Source organism: Palaemon carinicauda, chromosome 8 (assembly GCF_036898095.1).
Source record: "Palaemon carinicauda isolate YSFRI2023 chromosome 8, ASM3689809v2, whole genome shotgun sequence".
Taxonomy (NCBI): Eukaryota; Metazoa; Arthropoda; class Malacostraca; order Decapoda; family Palaemonidae; genus Palaemon; species Palaemon carinicauda.
Window position 1 is genome coordinate 161,818,730 of NC_090732.1, and position 20,526 is coordinate 161,839,255.

General features: G+C 31.0%; 1 protein-coding gene and 1 pseudogene across 2 annotated transcripts in view; one reads left to right on the forward strand and one right to left on the reverse strand.

The window, feature by feature from the left end:
• LOC137646069 (uncharacterized) overlaps positions 1-12,461 on the reverse strand; it is a 15,357-nt pseudogene extending 2,896 nt beyond the window's left edge.
• Positions 12,462-15,322: 2,861 nt separating this feature from the next.
• LOC137646068 (putative leucine-rich repeat-containing protein DDB_G0290503) overlaps positions 15,323-20,526 on the forward strand; it is a 96,341-nt gene continuing 91,137 nt past the window's right edge. Inside the window, exon 1 of one of the 2 annotated variants that reach the window (XM_068379232.1) lies at positions 15,323-15,773. In XM_068379232.1, the coding sequence (XP_068235333.1) occupies positions 15,747-15,773 (27 nt within the window). In that variant the 5' untranslated portion in view covers positions 15,323-15,746. The remainder of the gene's footprint in view (positions 15,774-20,526) is intronic. The other variant, XM_068379231.1, reaches the window with a different exon arrangement.

Sequence of the window (20,526 nt, forward strand, 5' to 3'; positions counted from 1 at the left end):
ATTATTATTATTATTATTATTATTATTATTATTATTATTATCATTATTATTATTATTATTATTATTATTATTATTATTATTATTATATTTTTCATTATTATTGTTATCATTATTATTATTATTATTATTATTATTATTATTATTATTATTGTTGTTGTTATTGTTATTGTTACTGTTGCTGTCGTTGTTGTAATTATTATTATTATTATTATTATTATTATTTTTATTATTATTATTATTAGTATTATTATTATTATTGTTATTATTATTATTATTATTGCTATTATTTTTATTATTATTATTATCATTATTATTATTATTATTATTATTATTATTATTATTATTGTTATTATTATCATTATTGCTATTATTTTTATTATTATTATTATCATTATTATTATTATTATTACTGTCATTATTATTATTATTATTATTATTGTTATTATTATTATTATTATTATTATTATTATTATCATTATTATTATCATCATCATTATTATTATTATTATTATCATTATCATTATAAAAAAAAAAAAGTTTTTCAGGGAACTAGTGGAAAGAGGAACCCATATTTCGTGTGGCCAAAGACATGGGAAGACACTTAAGAAGATAGAACTAGTTTAAAGGAGAATGATAATAAATTCCTTATGAAAGAAGAGTAAAGGAGAAAATGAATGGAAAATAATAAAAAAGTTTTTTTTTTCAGGGAACAAGGGGTAAGAAAAGGCGTGAGAAGACATTTAAAGAGATAAAACTATAGTCAATTCTTTTTAGTGAGGCAGATTTGCACCGACTCACAGGGGTGCCATTTTAGCTCGGAAACGTTTCTTGATCGCTGATTGGTTGGACGAGATAATTCTAACCAATCAGATAGCAGGAAACGTTTTCCGAGCTAAAAGGGTACCGCTGCGACTCGTGCAAATGCGCCTCATTAAAGAAAATTGAGTATAGTTTTTCAGGGATCAAAGGTTAAGAAAAGGCGGGAGAAGACATTTAAAAAGATAGAACTATAGTCAATTCTTTTTAGCGAGGCTGATTTGTACCGATTCGCAGGGGTGCCATTTTAGCTCGGAAACGTTTCCTGATCGCTGATTGGTTGGACAAGATCATTCTAACCAATCAGATAGCAGGAAACTTTTTCCGAGCTAAAAGGGTACATCTGCGACTTGTGCAAATGCGCCTCATTAAAAAAATTGAGTATAGTTTTTCAGGGATCAAAGGTTAAGAAAAGGCGTGAGAAGACATTTAAAAAGAGAGAACTATAGCCATTTTTTTTTAGTGAGGCAGATTTGCATCGACTCGCAGGGGGTGCCATTTTAGCTCGGAAACGTTTCCTGATCGCTGATTGGTTGGACGAGATAATTCTAACCAAGATAATTCTAACCAATCAGATAGCAGGAAACTTTTTTTTCCGAGCTAAAAGGGTACCGGAAACATTTCCTGATCGCTGATTGGTTGGACAAGATAATTTCTAACCAATCAGATAGCAGGAAACTTTTCCGAGCTAAAAGGGTACCGCTCGAGTCGGTGCAAATGTGCCCCATAAAAAAAAATTTGAGTATAGTTTAAAAGGAGAATGATAATTGTTTATCTAATTACCATATATGCAGGACTCCCTAGATGCGTAGTAGCCGCAGAGGCGTTGTCCAGTGCCTTTGCTAAAACCAAAGTCGCCCAATTTGATGACGCCGTTGTCCGTCAGGAAGATATTGTGGGGTTTTATGTCTCTATGAAGGATGTTTCTACTGTGAACATACTGTAACACCCCAAAAAACAGTGATTATAAGTAAGTTCTTGGCATCTTTGGTAAAATGTATTTTACGTTATAAATTCTACGATAAAATTGCAATAACTTAAGGAAAAGTGTGTCTGTTATGAGATCAAATTCTACTGTGAACATACTGTACCACCCAAAAAAAACCAAAGATTATAATTGTAATTATAAATAAACTTCTTAGCATCTTTGGGAAAATGTATTTTACGTAATAAATTCTACGATAAAAATGTCATCAACTTAAGGAAAAGTGTCTGTTATGAGATCAAATTCTACTGTGAACATACTGTACTACCCCCCCAAAAAAGTCATAAGTAAACTTCTTAGCATCTTTGGTAGAATATATTTCACGTAATAAATTCTACGATGAAATTGCAATAACTTAAGGAAAAGTGTGTCTGTTATGAGATCGAATTCTGCTGTGAACATACTATACACCCCCCCACAAAAAAAAAAAAATATAAGTAAACTTCTTAGCATCTTTGGTAAAATATATTTCACGTCATAAATTCTACAATAAAATTCCAATAACTTAAGGAAAAGTATGTCTGTTATGAGATCAAATTCTACTGTGAACATACTGTACCACACCAAAAAAAAAAAAAAAAAAAAAAAAAATTATAATTATAGTTATAAATAAACTTCTTAGCATCTTTGGTAAAATGTATTTTACGTAATAAATTCTACGAGGAAATTTCAACAACTTAAAGAGAAATTTGTCTGTTATGAGATTAAATTCGTGTAACATTTATGTTCCCATCTCAATTTTGATTTATTCACTTTAGATACTTAATGTTGTGATTTAAGGAAAGATCCATTGGTGATTATCGTACTTAAAGAGATGGTGATTATCGTGCAATGAGAGCTAAAGGTTTTATACCTTTTAGAACTAATGATTATCGTACTTTAAGAAATAATAATGATCTTACTTTAAGAGCTAACGATTATCGTATAATGAGAGCTACAGATTATTGTACTTTTAGAACTAATGATTATCGTACTTTAATAGCTAATGATTATCTTACCTTAAAAGCTAATGACTATCTTACTTTAGGAGGTAATAAATTTTTTACTTTAAGAGCTAAGGATTATCGTACTTTAAGAGCTAATAAATATCTTACTTTAAGAACTAATGATGATCGTACTTTAAGAACTAATAATTATCTTACATTAAGAACTAATGATTATCGTACTTTAAGAACTAAAAATGATCATACTATAAAACCTCGTGATTATCTTACTTTGAGAGCTAACGAGAGCCTCAGGGACCAGTTAACAACCAACGTCTCCTCAAAAGGAACCTTTTTATCCTTCTGGTCGCAGATTCTCGTGTAGAGGTCGCCTCCGCTGCAATACTCCATCTCGATGAACAGATATTTTCCCTTGAAACCACCTCCCTGTGTGGAAGCAAGGTCAAAAGTGTGAGAGCCTGATGCATAATGATGTTACTGTTTTTAAGAATATCTTATTTTTCCTCGTTTACTTTCCTCACTGGGCTATTTTCCCTGTTGGGACCTCTGGGCATATAGCATCCCTGATTTTCGTGAGAGTCTGATGCATATTGTTGTTACTGTTTTTGCAAATATCGTATTTATTCCTTGTTTACTTTCCTCACTGGGCTAATTTTCCCCTGTTGGAGTCTCTGGGTATATAACATCCTGCTTTTCGTGGGAGCCTGATGTATGATGCTGTTACTGTTTTTGAAATATCTTATTTTTCCATGTTTACTTTCTTCACTGGGCTATTTTCCCTGTTGGAGGCCTCTGGGCTTATAGCATCCTGCTTTTCCAACTAGGGTTGTAGCTTAGCAAGTAGTAATAATAATAATAATAATAATAATAATAATAATAATAATAATAATAATAATAATAATAATAATAGCATATTTCACCTATTATTATTATTATTATTACTATTATTATTATTATTATTATTATTATTATTTTTATTATTATTATTATTATTATTATTATTATTATTATTATTATTATTATTAGTTAAGCTACAACCCTAGTTGGAAGCGCAGGATGCTATAAATCCAAGGGCTCCAACAGGGAATATAGCTCAGTGAGGAAAGGAAATAAAATATTTTAAGAACAGTAACATTAAAATAGATCTTTCATATATAAACTATAAAAACTTAGAAAAAAAAAAACAAGAAGAGAAATAAGATGGAATACTGTGACTGAGTGTACCCTTAAGAGCAATGTGTCTGGCTCTATATATATATATATATATATATATATATATATATTTATATATATATATATATATATATATATATATATATGTATGTATATATATGTGTGTGTGTGTGTGTGTATTTCTTGTCACGTTGAACGGCATTGCCAAACATATGACTACTCGGTCTCTCCCCATCCCTCGGGTAGGGGAGAGAGAGTAGTCATACCCTGGTGAGAGGGGCTACCCCAAGAGGTACACTCGGAAACCACAAGGGTTGAATCTGTGTGTGTGTGTGTTTACATCTCTATCTAAATATTAAAGCGTCATATTTGACGGGTCGCGTACACTAGTAATACTGATACTTACCAAGCATGATACTATATACGGATGTGACAGGGACTTGAGAACCTTGATTTCCTGATGGGCGTATTCCTGTTTTTTCCTCTCTAACTCAGCCAAGTTGATCTGTACAGGGACAGAGAGTTAGTATTAAGTAAAGTCCAGTTATCGAACTTGGTAAATAAGATTAAATCACTTTCTACTTCAGGTGATTATCGTACTTTAAGGGCTAAGGATTATCGTACTTTTAGAGCTACTGATTATCGTACTTTTAGAGCTAATGATTATCTTACTTTAATAGCTAATTATTATCTGCTTTAATAGCAAATTAGTATATTATCTTAATAGTTAATTATTATAGTACTTTAAGAGCTAATTGTTATCTTACTTTAAGAGCTAATGACTATAGTACTTTAAGAGCTAATGATTACCTTACTTTAAAGAGCTAGTGATTATCTTACTTAGAGATCTAATGATTATCTTACTTTAATAGCTAATGATTATCTTACTTTAAGAGTTAATGATTATCATACTTCTTGAGCTCATGATTATCTTACTTTAATAGCTATTGATTATCGTACTTTAAAGAGTTAATGATTATCTTTACTCTTGAGCTAATGATTATCATACTTCTTGAGCTAATGATTATCGTACTTTAAGAGCTAAAGATGGTCGTACTTTAATAGCTAATGATTATCGTACTTCAAGGGTTAACGACTATCGTACTTTAAGAGATTATGATTGCCTTTACTTTGAGAGCTCTCCATATAGTTGCACAATATCTGATAACAATATCATAAAGTTATACAATTTATTTGAATATTCAAAGTAAAAAACTAATCTGTAATATTCCACATTCTGATAAGTAGTTTCATAAGCCCACCTTTACCCAGTCAGGCATATTAACCATACAAGTACATACGTGACAATTAAATACATCTACAACTGGCCGTAGCAGCAACAGCTGTAGAATTAGCACCTGGCATACCATTTAGCTAAAGACAACAAAGATAATAGTGAGGAACTCACCTGTTTCAAGACAGAGTATTTCAGATCTTTCTTCACAAGATACACTTCGCCAAAGGCACCTTCTCCTAACTTTCGCATACCAGTGATGCCATCCAGTCTTAGCTGGAATGGAGATATTCATTATTATTATTATTATTATTATTATTATTATTATTATTATTATTATTATTATTATTATTATTAACAGCTAAGCTACAGCCCTAGTTGTAAAAGCAGGATGCTATAAGCCCAAGGGCTCCAACAGGGAAAAATAGCCCACTGAGGAAAGGAAATAAGAAAATGAATGGACTATATGAAAGCAATGAATAATAATAATAATAATAATAATTATTATTATTATTATTATTATTATTATTATTATTATTATTATTATGGAAAAATAGCCCAGTGAGGAAAGGAAATAAGGAAATAAATAAACTATATGAGAAGTAATAAATAATTAGAATAAAATATTTTAAGAACAGTAACAACATTAATACAATCTTTCATATATAAACTATAAAAAGACATATGTCAGCCTATTCAACATAAAAACATATTTAGGCCTACCTCTTCTGCCTTTTCCCTCAGATATCGAGCCACATCTTTGTATCCTGCGTCCTTGGCGAGGTCTTCAGGCGTCTTTCCTCTGAGGTCCTTCGAATTCAAGTAGGACCCTTTTTCTACCAGCCATCTTTTGTGGTTAGACAATGCTCTTGTTAATGACATCAGACTTAATAGTTTCAGATAATGTGCTCTTTTACTACTATTGCAACATTTCATTTACTACTATTTCAACATCCATTCAGTACTATTGCAGCAATATTTTTACTACTATTGCAACATCTTATTCTAATACTTTTGCAACATTTCATGTACTACTATTTCAACATCCTTTCAATACTATTGCAACATTTCATTTACTACTATTTCAACATCCCTTCAGTACTATTGCAGCATTATCTTTACTAATATTGCAATGTTTATTTTAATATTTTTGCCACATTTCATTTACTACTATTTCAACATCCCTTCAGTACTATTGCAGCATTATCTTTACTACTATTGCAATGTTTATTTTAATATTTTTGCCACATTTCATTTACTACTATTTCAACATCCCTTCAGTACTATTGCAGCATTATCTTTACTACTATTGCAATGTTTATTTTAATATTTTTGCAACATTTCATTTACTACTATTTCAACATCCCTTCAATACTATTGCAGCATTATCTTTACTACTATTGCAATGTTTATTTTAATATTTTTGCCACATTTCATTTACTACTATTTCAACATCCCTTCAATACTATTGCAACATTATCTTTACTACTATTGCAATGTTTATTTTAATATTTTTGCCACATTTCATTTACTACTATTTCAACATCCCTTCAATACTATTGCAACATTATCTTTACTACTATGGCAACATTTCCTTTGATGATTATGCAACACTTCATTTACTACTATTATAAAGATGAGGTTTTAATTTACGAGCTAACTATGATAGTACGGAGGTCTTTGCTGTTTCTATAAAAAGTACAGTAGATATGATAAAGGAAGATGAAAATAAAAAAGGAAAATCTTCAAAAAAATAAAAATCAGTCTCTTCGAAGAAATTAATGAAATTTTCATGACATAAAACTTGGATTTTACGAAAACCTTCCAACTTTGATAAAACTAAAACAAGATAATCAGCAGCTACCGTTTAATAGTTGCTCCAAGAAGAATAATAAAGGAGATATGGAAGGTTGAATTCATCTCTCTCTCTCTCTCTCTCTCCTCTCTCTCTCTCTCTCTCTCTCTCTCCTCTCTCTCTCTCTCTCTCTCTCTCTCTCTCTTCATTGCATATTGCATCATCACCCTATAATGTTGAATGATATGTATATATATATATATATATATATATATATATATATATATATATATATATATATTTATTTATATATATATACATATATATATATACATACATATATATATATATGCATATATACATAACGAATTGATTACTAACGTGTTTATATATATACAGTATATATATATATATATATATATATATATATATATATACTGTATATATACATTTACACATATATATATATATATATATATATATATATATATATATATATATATATATACATAAAAAAATTGATTACCAACGTGTTTATTTTATTTTGTGAGGGACGAGAACATAACCCCTTCCTAAAAAGGCCTTGGTACTCACTTGACCGCCTCTATGTTCCCGTTATCGGCTGCAATGTGCAATGGCGACCTCCCTTTAATGGTTTTGCTCTTTATGTTGCATTCGTTATCCCAAAGGACTGATAGGACGTTGACGTGGCCTCCTTTGGCTGCGAAATGCACTGGTTTGAATCCTGCAAAGAGGAAAATTGTTAGTTTGTTCTTAAAATCTGCAAAGGGTAATAAATATGCTTATTTACATGACTTCATTATTATATTTACTAATATTATTACTATCTAAATTACATCCCTAGTTGGAAAAGCAGGATGCTATAAGTCCAAGGACTCCAAAAGGGAAACTAGCCCAGTGAGGAAAAGGAATAAGGAAACAGGTAGAATAGTATGCCTGAGTGTAGCCTCAAACAAGAGAACTCTAATCCAAGACAGTGGAAGGCCATGGTACAGGGGCTATGGTACTACCCAAGACTAGAAAACAATTGTATGATTTTGGAGTGTCTTTTTTTCTAGAAGAGCTACTTGCCACAGCTAAAGAGCCTCTTCTACCTTTACTAAGTGGAAAGTAGCCTCTGAATAATTACGTTATAATAGTTAACCCCTCCAGGGAAAAATAATTGTTGGGCAATCTCAGTGTTGCCAGGTGTATGAAGAAAGAGGAGAATGTGGAAATATTTGGCAAGACTATTTGGTGGATGTATGAAAAGAAAAATAAGCCGTAACCAGAGAGAAGGATCCAATATAGTACTCTATCTGTCCGGTCCAAGGACCCAATAGCTCTCTCGCGGTAGCTTCTCAGCGGCTGGCTGGTGCTTTGGCCAACCTACAACCGCTACCACAGTGTTGCCATATGGTTAGTCTAAAAATCCCTAAAACTAATGATAAAAAATCCCCCAAATTCATGCTAAAAAAAATCCCCAAAACAACGAAAAAATTCCCACATCCACAAATATATTTTGTTCTGATCTTTTTAGTTTTACTAATATAGAAATTACTCACTTTACTTCATCCCAAAACAACTAAAAAATTCCCATATCCACAAATATATTTTCTTCTGATCCTCTTAGTTTTACTAATATAGAAATTACTCACTTTACTTCATATAAGAATAAGTGCAAGCAAACTAATTGCAACAATATAAAGGTACACTCATCTTTGTCTCTTCTTCATAGAAATGTGTACAGGATATCCCCACCAGACACCCAAAATCCCCAAATCTAGGGATAAATCCCTATATCTGGAAACACTGCGCTATCGCTATATTGCTGGAGCCCTAGGCCGACTGTCACTATGGATATAGTATGAAATAGGAGTTACCTTTAGCAACGGCTTTCCTCTTTGCTTGCAAAAAGAGAAGGAGTTTCACTACTTTGTCATTTCCACTCCAACAAGCCAAATGCAGCGCAGATAAACCTAAATGATTTCAAAATAGATAAATCTCAATTGAGGATTAAAATATTCAATAAACTGCAAAGTTATTGCATATATATATATATATATATATATATATATATATATATATATATATATATATATATATATATATATATGTGTGTGTGTGTGTGTGTGTGTGTGTGTGTGTGTATGTAAGCATGTATGTATAAATATATATATATATATATATATATATATATATATATATATATATATATATATATATATATATATATCAGTGTATATTGTATATATACTGTATAGCTTATAGTATATTCGTATTATCATAAGCAACATTTTCATGTAGTTAATTTAACAATATATTGAATATTTACATAAAGTTAATTCAACATTATATTGAATATTTTCATATCGTTAATTTAACAATATATTGAATAATTTCATATAGTTAATCTAACAATTAGGACCGAAATAATCATTAACAAAAAAATGCAAAATAATTAACTAGTTAATAGAACTAAAAACATAGCAAATCCATCTGATGTTAAGGATGACCTGACCTGACCTTCCCAACCGGTTTTACTGCTGACGACATCAACGTTGGTTCCATCTTTGATCAATTCTCGAATCTTCTCGTATTCTCCGTCGAAGGCGGCTTGGAGGAACTCCTGGTGAGAAGATAAAATAATAAATGTAAAATACAATCGTAAATTGAATTCATGAAATAATAATAAATTAAAACACATAAGGATAAACTATATTATGGATACAACAACAACAACAACAACTACAACAACAACAACACCAACTACAACAACAACAACAAATGCAGCCGTTTCTAGTCCACTGCAAGATAAAGGCCTCAGACATGTCTTCATTCATGTCTGGAGTTTGGCCAGTTTTAATCACCACGCTGGCCTGTGCGGATTAGACATGGAGGGAGACTATAGTCTGATCGCTCACTGCAAACCAACTTAGTATGGGTTGGGCTTTACTAGAAGGCTACAGCTTTATTGATCATGGCAATGCACAAACCCTTTCACCACGTTAAAACTTATCTTCACCCAGAAAGAGACTGTATATACAATATATAGAAAACGGGAATTTAAAATACAAAGTTAACCATTTAAATAAACAAAATATGAATAATTAACATGAGATTTCTACAAGCAGGGAAATGGGAGACTCGAATACAGAAATAAAACATGTAGGTCTACATGACACGACTCATTGATGCCATTAAATTATATCAATTGAAAATCCTAATGAAATATCAACTAGTTTAATTCGACAGCAATAGGCCTACTTTTGTTTTTATTTTCGAAATACACATCTAGAGTCACATAAGAATTTCTTGAGTAAGTGGATGATAGAATTTCGTTTGTGGACAGTTTTTTTTTCTTTTTCCTCATTTATTCAAACATTCTCTTACCTCTTCAGCAGCTGTTGTTTTGTTTGTAGAGCGCCTTGCTGTTGCATCCCGTGAGTCCTGTCTAGGATCCTATAATTAAAGATAGTTGGATGATATTTGTCAATAAAAACACCCAGTTATAAGAGACAAAAGAACCGCGTTCTCTCTAGTTAAAGAAATTAAAATCACAAGAATGAAAGAAAACGTTAAGGTTCTACGCATTAAATTTCAGACTAACTAAAACTTTCATTGAGATCATATTTATGGCAAGTTTCTACAGATTTACAATGTTTCACAGAAGAACGAATTCGACAAAATAAGAAAGAAAACACTCACCATTTTACCACTTGGGAGTGAGCAATAGATAGATGAATCTTATTCACGTTTGAGGTCTGGAAAGGAGAGAAGAAGAAAATAGAAGAAGAATGTATTTATGGCCTACTTTTCTTCCAATTTCTCGATGTTAATTTCACATTTATCATTTATACCAGATTAAAACTAATAACATTTCTAATGTGTATATAATAATAGACACTATAGAAATAAGATAAAATATGTTTTCATAAGCTACATTGCACAAATTTTATTAGAGTTTTCATAAGCTACATTGCACAAATTTTATTAGATACAAGTGTACGCGACCTGTCAAAAAGATGGCGAAATATTTCTATATGCACACACACACACACACACACACACACACACACACACACACACACTCCTTCCCCTTGCCCGCTCATTGGGCAATTTGTGGGAGATTGTGGTTTCCGGGTCAACCTCTCCCTTTCACCAGGATATGACTACTCCTCTCCCCTACCCCAGCGCGATAGGAAAGAAATATATTTCTATTATATAGCCAGACACTTACTCTTTATTATACAGGGGAGGATGCTTTTTAAATTAATGACTGCGTAAACGAATTAACGGATTACCTTGGTCTAACCACTTAGAGGACTAGAAGCACTTTATCTTGTGGTGGAGCCTCGGTCTATTGATAACAGAGTTGTAAGTCTTTTTATCCCTTAATGAGAGATGTCATTTATTTGTGTTACAAAATATCTTGAGTACTTTTAGAATTTGTTAAAGAGATTCTAGATTAAATCAACGCACAATTAGGCTCAAAAATTTTAAAATTCTAACTAGCGGTCATATTTCAAAGGCATTTCGAAAAGTATTGTATATATATATATATATATATATATATATATATATATATATATATATATATATTAACAACAAATGCAACCGTATCTAGTACACTGCAGGACAATGGCTTCTGACATGTCCTTATTCATGTCTGGAGTTTAGCCAGTTTTCATCATCACTCTGGCCAGTGCAGATTGGCGATGGTGGGAGACTTTAATATGATCGCTCGCAGCAAACCAACCTAGTATGGGTGACGGTGACGATGACCCTGGCTGGTAGGCTACAGCTTTGCTGATCATGGCAATAAACAAACCCTTTCACCACGTTAAAGTATCCCCACGCAGAAAGGGATATATATATATATATATATATATATATATATATATATATATATATATATATATATATATATATATATTAGCTTTTTCCATAGACGGTAGAGAAGTTTCTATATTCTCTCTCTCTCTCTCTCTCTCTCTCTCTCTCTCTCTCTCTCTCTCTCTCTCTCTCTCTCTCTCTCCATTTTTACATATGTAGCCTATACCCACATTATCTATCTATCTATCTATCTATCTATCTATCTATCTATATATATATATATATATATATATATATATATATATATATATATATATATATATATATATATATAGATAGATAGATAGATAGATAGATAAAAACTGTAGGCTCAGTCCATAATGTTGCCTACATTCAATTTTACTAAAACTTAAAAATTAGGAAAAACACATTTCACATAAAATATCACAACACAATATGAGACGTCCAGAACTATTGGCAGCCTAATATACTTATAAAACTCTTAAGAGAAATACTTTACGTAAGCAACTCTTACCTTAAACAATTTCCTTTTAAATGACAACACTATAAAGTCAAATAAATTTTGTTTCCACACTCCCGAGGGGCCACCTGACAGGCGACTGTTGTCCGTTATTGACTTTTTCCACGATACAGTTGCAGTAATAAGACGGTAATTCTTTAGGTATCGTTTTATCTGACTGATAACGAGTTTATTAAATTCCACTGATAAGGAGAAGGCATGGTATGGTAGCAAAGCCGAACTCTTAATACGATTATGTTGGTAGCCCTGGACTGTGTTTTCGATAGTCGACTAGCTTTTCAAATCCTGATTAACTTCTTCCATAGGCAGTAAAGAACATTTTATACATTCTCTCTCTCTCTCTCTCTCTCTCTCTCTCTCTCTCTCTCTCTCTCTCTCTCTCTCTCTCTCTCTCTCTCTCTCTCTCGCCGTCTTTGGTCCATTACAATTTCTGATTTACATCAACGACATAGATTTAGGATCAACTGGTAGAATAGCCAAAATTGCCGACGATACTAAACAGGGTCCTTAAAATGGCATATATATATATATATATATATATATATATATATATATATATATATATATATATATATATATGTATGTATATATATGTATATATGAGAGAGAGACTGACCTCAGAGAAAGTAAGCCATATTATAGTATTACTAATATAATCATTATAATCCTTATTATCATCATGATCACCATTATAGTTAACCTCCAAGGAACCAAATTTATATAGATATGCAAAGCGCATAAAATGTATTCGGTACCGTAAACCTTATCTCTTTACGATAGTCAATCATATAGGTTACTCTCCATAGGATACCATAGACAATGGGTGAAAATATAGTCTAATCAGTGAGAACATCACATAAAACTGACAGCCTATAGTCCATTTCTTTTAGCGAGTCATATTTGCACCGTTGCAAAGGCGAAGCCTCAACCTGAATCTGATCTGATCTACACCGACTCGCAGCGGTGCCCTTTTAGCTCGGAAAAGTTTCCTGATCGCTGATTGGTTGGACAAGATAATTCTAACCAATCAGATAGAAGGAAACTTTTTCCGAGCTAAAAGGGCACCGTTGCGAGTCGGTGCAAATATGACTCGCTAAAAGAAATGGACTATAGTGACTTTAGTCCTATGTCTAGTCCTATGTCTAGACCTAGGTCTAGGCCTTCGTCTAGTCATTCGCATCCATGAACTATGAATACAGAAGTAGGCCTATTTGTTTGTGGAAAAAATATAAAAACAAAATAAAGAAAATCATAAAAAAGACTCCTGAATCGGTTAAATAATCATAATAAAGATAACTCCATCCTAACTTCATCAATCATTGTCCAATGAAGACTTAGTACTACGTCTCGATAGACTTATCAAAGAAAAGAACAAATGAAGACCTGAGTGAAGAAAGAATTCGTATATTTCTTGAGTCAGGATCTCGTGTTTTATCTTATCTCAACCGGTAATTCTGGTTTTAAGAACTGTTTTTATCTAAGATTTCTATCTTAACTGGGTATGGGAAAATTATTTAAAACGCACTGAAAGAATACTTAAAGGAAGTGATTCATGTCTTCGGTATATATATATATATATATATATATATATATATATATATATATATATATATATATATATATATATATATATATATATATATATATATATATATATATATATGATGAGACTTGATTGGAGTTAGTACTTTCGTCTTTATTAGTCATATTGACTGACTTACTAATAACACGAAAGTACCAACTTCAATCAAGTCTTTTCAGTTTTTTCTCTTGTTACTACACACACACACACACACAATGCTCCATATGCACTTGAGCTGGAAAATACTAGTATGTACCGAGCTGTTAATCAAGCGTAGTGGGTCGCAGCCAATGTGGAGATGAGATTAGAGATTTAAGTCCATCAAAACATTAACTGAGAATGAGTTAGCTAAAAAGGTATATAGCTACCCTTTTTGAGTGAGGATACCTTAACGTGGTGAAAGGGTTTGTGTATTGCCATGATCAGCAAGGCTGTACTAGTCAGGGCCATCCATACTAGGGTGGTTTGCTGTGAGCTATCAGACCATTGTCTCCCACCATCCCCAAACACCAGACATGACTCAAGACATGTCTGAGGCCTTTGTTACGCAGTGGACTAGAAACGGCTGCATTTGTGTGTGGTATATACATACATACATACATATATATATATATATATATATATATATATATATATATATATATATATATATATATGTGTGTGTGTGTATGTGTGTGTATGAATATATATATATATATATATATATATATATATAATATATAAATATATATATATATATATATATATATATATATATATATATATATATATATATATATACATATATATATGATAAATTTTGCACATTTAGACGTGTTTTTCATATTCAGATAAGCCATATATATATTTTTTATGGCTTATCTGAATATATATATATATATATATATATATATATATATATATATATATATATATGTATATATAAATCTATATATATATATATATATATATATATATATATACATACATATATATATATATATATATATATATATATATATATATATATATATATATATATATATATATATATATATCCTATAAACGAAATCACCATTATATCAACAGTTTAAAAACAATAGCATTACTCACACACAATGAACATGAGAACAAACTTGCTTACCTATGTGCTTGATAAGGTTGACGGTTAACTGTTAAGAGAAGGTGTGATAAGAACTTATCATCCAGATTACTCCCGGGAAACGTAGGTGGGCCCAAGGGCCTGCGATCCTTTGCATCCTGGAGTTCCTTAATAATATCCCCATAGCCAACTAGATAAACGATTATCCTGAAGCAGATAATTACAAAGAGGATTTTTCAGTCCTTGCTTACAATAGGGTGGTAATATTAAATGATATATATTGTTTTAAACTAATAGTAAATTAATAGATAATAAGCAACCTTCCATGAGATAAGAAAGACCTTTAGCGTTGCTATTACGTTTAAAGTTGAGTGTAATGGATTGGTGTATGTTCTGAAAGGAAAAGTGTATAAGACCTAAAAATTGTTTGTGAGAGATTCATCACATCCATTTAATTCATAATTAAGATATGCGTACTTCTAAGTGATTGTGAAACGTTTTCTGATGAGTTCAGCCTTACAAAAAATGAGTTATAGACCAATGAAAGTTTACACTAAGTTTCAAAGTGGCAAATCTTGATCTATAGCGCGTAATACCAATTGATAGGCCTACGCAATTACAAAAATACACCAATTCCGTACTTCTGAGATGACTTATGAAAAAAGTCACTATTAAATTGTGTTTATTAAGTCCATAACCAAAAAGGATAAGCGTTATACGCCATTTCTTGCCTCTGGTTTTCATTTGAAAATATCAGCTATGGATCAACGTCTACAGCCAGGGCTGGTAAGCTAAATTTCATGTTTGTTCTCAGAGAAGAAAAAGATTATTGTCATCAATGTTTTTTTTAGGCTTAGAGTTTTTCATAATAGGTAATAAAAATTACATTCCCAGATTTAGCAATAATTTCTAACTATAGGCCCTCTAAAAAGTGGCAGTAGGCCTAGTATTCAAGTATTTGTCAGACTGCATCGTAGGCCTACTTCCAATAAATCAAGTGTATTACGTAACTTTGCATTTATTTCATAGAGATTTTGCTTCATTTGTTTATGGAGTTTACTGTTTGTTGACTACTTGTGTTAAAAAACAGAAAAGATAAATATAAGGAGACATGTGGTAATTTATATAGTGGATGCCACCAAAAGGCCCACCATTGCCCATAACAGCAGCCGAAAAAATGGTAAAAAAAAAAAAAAAAAAAAGAAACAGGCCTACAACTTTTCAAGAATGTTCAAGTAAAAAAAAAAAATTAAAACCGTTTTGATTAACGCATATGTAGGCAACAACGTGTTTGTGTAGTATGTACTGTACATAGTAATGTACTTTCAAAAGGAGACATGGGATACGCGTAAGTTTATGGAGAGAGAGAGAGAGAGAGAGAGAGAGAGAGAGAGAGAGAGAGAGAGAGAGAGAGAGAGAGAGAGAGAGAGAGAGAGAGAGAGTATTATTATTATTATTATTATTATTATTATTATTATTATTATTATTACTTGCTAAGCTATAACCCTAGTTGGAGAAGCAGAATGCTGTAAGCCCGACGGCTCCATCAGGGAAAATAGTCCAGTGAGGAAAGGAGATAAAGAAACTGTAAGAAAAGTAATTAACAATTATTATAAAATATTTTTATGAATATTTTAATGCCATAGCCTCCGTACCATGCGTGGTCTTCCCCTGTCTTGGGTTAGAGTTCCCTTGCTTGAGGGTACACTCGGGCACACTATTCTATCATATTTTTCTTCCTCTTGTTTTGTTAAAGTTTTTATAGTTTACATAGGAAATATTTTAATGTTACTGTTCTTGAAATATTTCATTTTCCCTTGTTTCCTTTCCTCACTAGGCTTTTTTCCCTATTGGAGCCCCTGGGCTTGTAGCATCCTGTTTTCCCAACTAGGGTTGTAGCTTAGCTAGTAGTAGTAGTAGTAGTAGTAGTAGTAGTAGTAGTAGTAATAGTAGTAGTAATATATATATATATATATATATATATATATATATATATATATATATATATATATATATATATATATACATATATACATATATATGTATACACACACACACACACACACACACACACACACACACACATATATATATATATATATATATATATATATATATATATATATATATATATATATATATATATATATGAAAAATTTATATTAATGTTTTTTATAATGTTCTTAAAATAATCTATGTCAATTATTCATTACTTCTCCCACCCACTTAGCTACTGTACTATTCCTTATTGGAGCCCATGGCTTATGGCATACTGCTTTTCCAACTATTGTTCTAGCTTAGCTAATAATAATAATAATAATAATAATAATAATAATAATAATAATAATAATAATAATAATAATAATAATAATAATAATAATAATAATAATAACATGGTTTATTATCACAAGAAAAGTGGTCTTCAAAGTACACTAAAAAAGTAAGTAGGTAAAAATAATCATAATAAAGATGAATAAATAATAATATTTGAATGTTACCCAGCATGTTTTCTATACAAGAAAACCATAAAACCCTCAATATGATGTTTATATATATATATATATATATATATATATATATATATATATATATATATATATATATATATACACACACACACATATATATATATATATATATATATATATATATATATATATATATATATATATATATATATATATATATATATATATATATATATATATAAAACTTAATTTAGATTATAAGTCTAGCCATCATTTATTAAAAGGATACTCGCATATATAGGCCTACTGATTTGAAAGGTAAATGAGTTGACCACTATTATAAAGAAGGACGCTAAAGTGTATATAAATACAGAGAATTACAGTTTATTATAACATAGAAAATTAGATGTTTCAAGGAGATTTCCTTACCAGGAAAATTAAATATTCATAATGCTAATAAATCTTTAGCCAATTGTACAATGTTCGATTGCACTGAAAGGAAGCCGTTATTTTACATTTAGTTTCCTCCAACAATAATTGTAGTTTCATGATATCTTAAGTGAGATCAGGAAAACAAGGGAATGATTTATTGTTAATTTGTTCTCATCATTTATTCATTTCCTTATTTCTTCTCCTCACTGGGCTATTTTTTCCTGTTGGAGCCTTTGGGCTTATAGCATCTTGCTTTTCCAACTAGGGTTGTAGCTTGGCTAATAATAATAATAATAATAATAATAATAATAATAATAATAATAATAATAATAATAATAATAATATTAATAATAATAATAATCATATAAATTCAATAAACAAACGAATTCAGAATGGGAGGATATTACTGGAACAGACAAGTAGATGATTATATTCCTCCCCTACTATGCACAAACTGATGATGATACTAAATTGGGTTGTATTACAGATAATTACATAACATGTCTTCAGTATAATTACTTACAACACAGAATTAAAACATGTAAATTAGTGGAAAAACTTGAATAAAATGTTTAGGTATTATAATGCAGCCCAGTTTGCCATGTTGGCCTTTTTCTTGCCAGGAAACTCCAAATTTGGCATTTTTCATGCTAGATACCTAAATATGGCCTTTTTGAAGTTGGTTAGCCTTAAGTGATATATTTTCGGCCTTTCTTTACAATTATGTTGGCCTTTTAAAGCCGCAGTTGATCAGATGTTGGCCTTTTCTCATAGGGAAAACCTGGCAACCCTGATGCAGCCTTCAAGGGCGAGTTAGCTAAGGCCTACAAAGTTCAAGAATGCCAGGTTTTCTAAATGAGAAAAGGCCAACTTTTAAACAATGGAAGCTTTAAAAGGCCAAACTATTAGTAGAAAAAGGAAAAAAAAATATAGCATTTATGGACAATCAATTATTATTATTATTATTATTATTATTATTATTATTATTATTATTATTATTATTGTTGTTGTTGTTGTTATTATTATTATTATTATTATTATTATTATTATTATTATTATTATTATTATTATTATTATTATTATTATTATTATTATTATTATTATTATAATTGAAAGGTTTAGCCTGAAAAAGGCCAACTGGCAACTCTGCTACAGACGACTCAAAATGAAAAGAATTTATTTTGTGATATTTATAAGTTACCAAGTTGGTATTATATCATACCAGGATCATAAGGTTCACCAATCACCAGCAATACCCCTACAGTGCCTAGTGATTTAGTTATATATAGAAAAGAAGACTACTAGAAAGAAAGCAACGTGATATGCTGTTCAGGTTATTTAAAAACTATAGGCAAGTACAATAATAATGATTAAGTTTCACCGTAAAGTGTAATATGTTATTAAATATTTATTCGTCCACTTCACTATTATACAGCTTTTAATTATGCATATCTTACTGTGCACGCTGTATTCTTACTCAGGTAATTTTGTATATTATACTCATCTAGCATCTTAGTACCTTGGAATGGCGCAAAGTTAAAGTTTAAATGGTGCCGCTTTAGTATGTGGCCTACCTTTTTTTTTTTTTTTTTTGGGGGGGGGGGTTAGTATGTGGCCTACCTGGCATGTAAGGTTAGGTTAGGTTAGGCCAGTCCACATACTAAAACACATAGAATTTCGTAGGCCATATTCGAAAGGTAGGCCACATACTAAACTGGCACTGTTTAAATTATATACACTGTTTGTAGGCTACTACTGTACAAGTAATAAACATTAAAATCTGAAATTATAGCCTAACCCAACTTAGGATCTGAATAAAACTAGAATACTGTACAGTGCCTTTACCCTTAGTATCTTTGACAAATAACATGGTAAAGATCGGGGTATTATTGTACTTTATTACAGGGTAATTAAACTAGGGAAGAAACTACTCTTTTTCTATAGAAAAATGTCCATTCTCTTCGTAAACTTTACCAAGATTAGATTGTAGCAGGCTGGGTAATATTACGTTAGAGTCCCACCCAGCGCCATTACCGCTTGCCAGTATATAGGAGCTTGATATTTTTCTTTTTTCGCTCGAGCACGACGGAGCAAAAGCCATTAGATTCTATCTTAATATTACTGAAAGGTGCCGGTTTAGTATGGGCAATACCTTTTTTATTCTGGTTTAGTATGTGGCCTACCTTTTTTATTCTGGTTTAGTATGTGGCCTACCTTTTTTATTCTGGTTTAGTATGTGGCCTACCTTTTTTATTCTGGTTTAGTATGTGGCCTACCTTTTTTATTTGGGTTTAATATGTGGGCTACCGGGCTTGTTATGTTAAGCCACATACTAAAACAGATAAAATTTCTTAGGCCATATTCAAAAGGTAGGCCACATACTAAACTGGCACCTAACGAAATCTAATGGTTCTTGCTCTGCCCTGCGCCCTCTTCGCTCACGAAAAAAGAAAAACATCGTCTTCATGTGTCCCGGCAAGCGGTAATAGCAGCGGGTGGGACTCTTCCATAATAATACCGCAGGGTGGTTAAATCATATAATTTCCTTAACACAGTACAGTAGTTAGTTTAGGTTAGGTTAGAATTTGTTTAATTTTCTTTGACCCAACTCCCAAGAGGGCTCCCTGTTTTGGAGCTTA